The sequence below is a fragment of the Alosa pseudoharengus genome, unplaced genomic scaffold, assembly GCF_046254945.1.
Source record: "Alosa pseudoharengus isolate Yale_2024_CS ecotype anadromous, Long Island Sound unplaced genomic scaffold, YU_APseudo_1.1 YU_APseudo_1.1_scf_18, whole genome shotgun sequence".
In the NCBI taxonomy this organism is placed as follows: Eukaryota; Metazoa; Chordata; class Actinopteri; order Clupeiformes; family Clupeidae; genus Alosa; species Alosa pseudoharengus.
The window spans coordinates 10,354,649-10,359,648 of record NW_027468650.1 but is presented as its reverse complement, the minus strand read 5'-3'; the positions used below and the strand labels follow the sequence as shown (position 1 = coordinate 10,359,648).

Below are 5,000 nucleotides of genomic sequence, written 5' to 3'. Positions count from 1 at the left end.
ACACACACACACACACACCAAGAGTACACAGTTTAGTAAGTGAACTGAGATGTACTACTGAGAGCCACTGAATGTCATAACAAGCAGTCCCTCAAGAACAAAGGTCTTTCATGAGTGCTGTTCCCATTTAATGTAACGCTACTGCTCTCCCTCTCAGCTCAGCTGCATCTCTCTCTCTCTCCCTCTCTCATCATTTCATCTCTCTCCTCCCTCTCCCTCATGGCATTTCATCTCTCTCTCTCCCTCTCTCATCATTCCATCTCTCTTTCTCATGTCATTCCATATATCTCTCTTTCTCTCTCCCCTCTCTAAGTCTGCTAAAAAGGGTAGAAAGAAATGTTTATTCTCTTTTGATCTATGTACAAATTATAGATATCAATCAGTGCAAAGAATCCTATGTTGACGTTGAAAGGTTATAATTGCTGCCCGTCCAGACACCAGGGCTCGGGTTTCATGCCTGGCTCTCTTTCTCAGTCCTTTGGTGTGACATGAAGAGTTCAGGCCTTCTATATTCGTACACTGAACATGTATGGCCTAAATGGGGTTTGTTTCTCCCGACAACTGAGCAGAGTGGAGTGTATAGATCACACGGCTGTTCTCAGTGCAGAGAGTAGCAACATGTCACATGTGTCTGAATATGTCTTCTGTACTGTTATGATGGATTTTGAAGACAGTGATTTTACAAAACTTAGGTATGAGCTACACCAGGCGCGTAACTGAAGCGTTCCGTTTTGCGACGTGTAAAATACATTATTTTTAAAAAAGTCTGTTTTTTTCGAACGTACGCGCCGCTGTCACGTTTGGTGTAGCTACTTCCATTGATTATAGTGGCAGCTAATTGTTGCAGCAGACGCTACACGAAAGGAACGCTTCAGTAACGTGCCTGGTGTAGCTCATACCTAAGGCTCAACAGAGATGTAATGCTTTTCTCGCCACTTTACATGTGGTCGCCTTCCATACAACCACAAACGTGCTTTTGTTAATGAGAATCTAACCTAGTCAAATTGAATTATCATTATGAATTATTTCTTATAATTCTTAATATTATACTTATTCTTGAATTTCCCCTGGGGATCGATCAATCAATCAATCAATCAATCAATCAATCAATCAATCAATCAATCAATCAATCAATCAATCAATAAAGTAAGTAAGTAAGTAAGTAAGTAAGTAAGTAAGTAAGTAAGTAAGTAAGTAAGTAAGTAAGTAAGTAAGTAAGTAAGTAAGTATCTATCTATCTATCTATCTATCTTATGTGAAAGTTTTCTTGAATCTTTTGAACCCTTCAATGGTCTGCTACCCAAACCCAGATTTGTAATTTGTGGTCCCCCAATCTGTATTCTGTTAAGCATCGACTTTGAGGTTGTTTTAATTTCACCAGATCATTTGTTTCAAGTCATTTGGAAATACAGGCAGTTTTGTTATTATTGTGAATTTATTTTAGATTTATTGAATTCGTTTCATTAATGCTATTTTGTGCTTATGATCAAATTTAGGAGGTTATCTTTGTCTGGTTCCGTTATCTCTCTCTCTCTCACCGTGAGGTGTCCTTCGTGATGGTCGGGGAAGTGGATGAACAGATACTCAGTCGCGACCAGCTGCATGATGGAGTCGCCCAGGAACTCCATCCTCTGGTTATGGCCTCTGGAGACAGGAGAGAGAGGGGGACGGAGAAGGGAGGGAGAAGGGAGGGAGAGAGAGAGGGAGAGGGAGAGAGAGAGATAGGGGGAGGGAGGGAGGGAGGGAGAGAGGGAGTGAGGGAGAGAGAGGGGGAGGGAGAGAGGGGGGAGCGAGGGAAAGATATATTAATAGGTATTAATAAACAAATGTATAAAATACATTTTTATCCAAATTTAAAGAAGCAAAATAATGCGTATAATGAGTATCTGAATCATTTTAAATGACCGTATGACTGAGAAGCACAGAATGAGACTGAGTCACCTGTCGCACACTTATTTGCCTTTCACCAATAACTAAATAAATAACCACACACATTAATGAATTGAACTGACAGACATAAGTATGACCGTACATTACTTGTCAATTATCTATTATACACAGTGCATCAAACTAAAAATGGTTCTGCATTAAGACAAATACTCACATAGACATACTGAGGGTTAACTAAACCACACACACCGATCCTTAAAGAATTGTAACATTGAACATGTCTAATCGACAACTTCCTGCTGTTCTACTTGGCTATTTCACCACTGCAGAAGCTCAAGAGCTTAATGACCCAAGAGAGAGGAAGGACTGATGAGAGTGAATGAGAGAAAGAGAACAAGAAAATAAAGAGAGAGAGGGATGGGAGTGTGTGTGTGTGTGTGAGTGTGTGTGTGAGAGAGCGAGATAGCGAGGAAGAGAGAGAGAGAGAGATAAAGAAAGAAAGAAAGAGAAAAAAAAAAGAGAGAGAGAGAGAGAGAGAGAGAGAGAGAGAGAGAGAGAGAGAGAGAGGGGGAGAGACATGAATTCAGCTCTAGCATAAGATGTTAAATAAGGATTTTCAAAGAGAAATTGGGGCACTTGATTAAATAAGCCTACAAAATGTTCAAACTGTTTTTTGAAAATCGAAATGAAATTTTTATTATTGATGGAAATCGGCCCAATTCTGCACCCAATAAATCAAGGCAACACACACACACACACACACACACACACACGCCGATGTTCAGATGCTTTACTTCACTTTTCTGACTTTTACTTTCTTTTGCACACATGCAGAAGACCCTAACTGTGAAACATTCTCTCTCTCTCACACTCACACACACACACACACACACACACACTCACAGGGTGAGGTGGTTGAAGCCAACCGTGCGGAGTGTGAAGGCTCGGGCGAGAAGCCGCACGTGTGTGAAGAGCACGCCGATGGAGTCCTCAAAGTCCGTCAGCTTCTTCAGCACCGGAGACGACTCGATCAGCTGCCTGTCCGTCAAGGGCTCCTGCACCTGAGACATACACCAGCACAATGATATTGATTTATTGGAACTGAATATACACATTTAGAATTGGACGTACGTATGTGTGTACAATTACACAAAACAAAACAATTACACAAACAATTACACAAAATGCCACTAACAAAACATAGAAATCACTCCATCAGCCTGGCAAGAATAATCATATTAGTGAATTATTTAGTCGTTGTTATTGATCACTTTTATTCCAACCCTCAACTACTGTTGAGCACCTCATTACATGGATAAATCAATAGCTCATAGATGTGGTAGATTGAGCATGAGTTTTCACTCAAGGGAGGGGAGACATTAAATGTGAAAGATTTTAAAACACATCAAGATTTCACCTGCTCGTTGTCAGCACAGGAAGACGTCAGTTACAAAGTGCAGCCACTATGCTCACACTAACTGTGCTGTGAACTGTAACTGAACAACTAAGTACACACACACACAGAGGTACACACACAAACACGAGCATGCACGCACGCACAACACAACACAGACAAACGAACACACACACACACACACACACACACACACACACACACACACACACACACACACACACACACACACACACACACACACACACACACACACACACACACACACACACACACACACACACACACACACACACACACACACACTGAACTGAGCAACTGAGAGTGAACTGAGCAACGTGGGAGGGGAATCAACCTGTTTTCTCCCAGCGTTTCACACATCGTCAATGAAACTGAGCACAGTTCCACTGCATTTTTCTGTAACCTTCTATGTGTGTGTGTGTGTGTGTGTGTGTGTGTGTGTGTGTGTGTGTGTGTGTGTGAGGAAGTGAGAGTCATGACGGCTGTTTGACGGGCCCGAGGTCTCTGCTTCAATGTGAACTGTGCGGAGCTGCTGTCGATGCTAACGACGGCTGTTTTCCTCTCAGAGTCGGCAAAACGTTTATAATTGGGCGGCGTTGGTGTGGGCTGATGTCAGGCTTCCGTCCCTGGCGCCTAGGAGACGCCTGCGCGACCTGGCCCACTCGCTCGCCTGTCCGTCCAACCGCCCGCCACGCGTCACGCTGTCGTTAATTAGCGACGGCCTCTGGAAATGCCAGCCGCAACTTCGTCACCGTTAACGACATCTCCCGGTGACGGCGCGTGGACGAGTGCAGCAGTTGCCCTGTTAGCGGGGGCCACTAGCGTGCTGTCAGTTCTAATAACTCTTCTGCTGAGTCCAGACAACACACACACAGACACACACATATACAGACAGACACATACAGACACACACACAAACACACACACTCACACTCTCACACACACACACACACACACTCTCACTCTCACTCTCACACACACACACACACTAACAAAAAAAGCTAGAGGTGGAGATGCTTTAATCAGGTGAGAACTCATTGTCTTCACACACACACACACACACAAACACGAAAACACTGAACACGGAAACACTGCACACCTGCACACATGTGGGTGATGAAACTGGTACAGATATTTGCTAATAAGGTCATTAACAGTGACCTCAAACACCCTCTAATCCTGATAAGCAGACACAGTGGAGGCAGTCAGCACTGCAACAGGAAATGACATGACACCAAGAGGAAATGACATGACACCATGTGAATTCTGCAGGATTTCTATAGAATGGGGAGGGAAACACAAACATGTCTGGCAAGTAGTGAAAGAACAGTGAGGTAAAGAGAAGGAGAGAGATAAAATAACAGTGGAAAAGAGAGGAAGAGAGAGAGAGTGCTCTTTAAACTCAGTGATGCAGTGAACAGTGACACAACTATCCATTCTGCAACAGGAGGAGCAACACCTCTTACATGTGCTGTGTTTAGATCAGGCATTAAAACACCTGTATCTCTCTCTCTCTCACTCTCTCTCTCTCTCTCTCTCTCTCTCTCTCTCTCTCTCTCTCTCTCTCTCTCTAACACGTGCGCGGGTGCCTTTGACACTGATGTATTCTCTGTGTACTTCTGTCTCTTGGGAACTGGAGCTGAGCTTATTACTGCCTACCACCACATGGACACTG

The 5,000-nt window shown here is 43.4% G+C and overlaps 1 protein-coding gene across 5 annotated transcripts in view; it reads right to left on the bottom strand.

Annotated features, from left to right (window-relative positions):
* Window positions 1–5,000, bottom strand: part of drosha (drosha ribonuclease III) — an 84,343-nt gene that overhangs the window by 16,837 nt on the left and 62,506 nt on the right. For all 5 annotated transcript variants that reach the window (XM_076290241.1, XM_076290242.1, XM_076290243.1 and 2 more), the window contains 2 exons: window positions 2,794–2,951; window positions 1,539–1,644 (listed from right to left, as the gene is read on the bottom strand). In XM_076290241.1, the coding sequence (XP_076146356.1) occupies window positions 1,539–1,644; window positions 2,794–2,951 (264 nt within the window). The remainder of the gene's footprint in view (window positions 1–1,538; window positions 1,645–2,793; window positions 2,952–5,000) is intronic.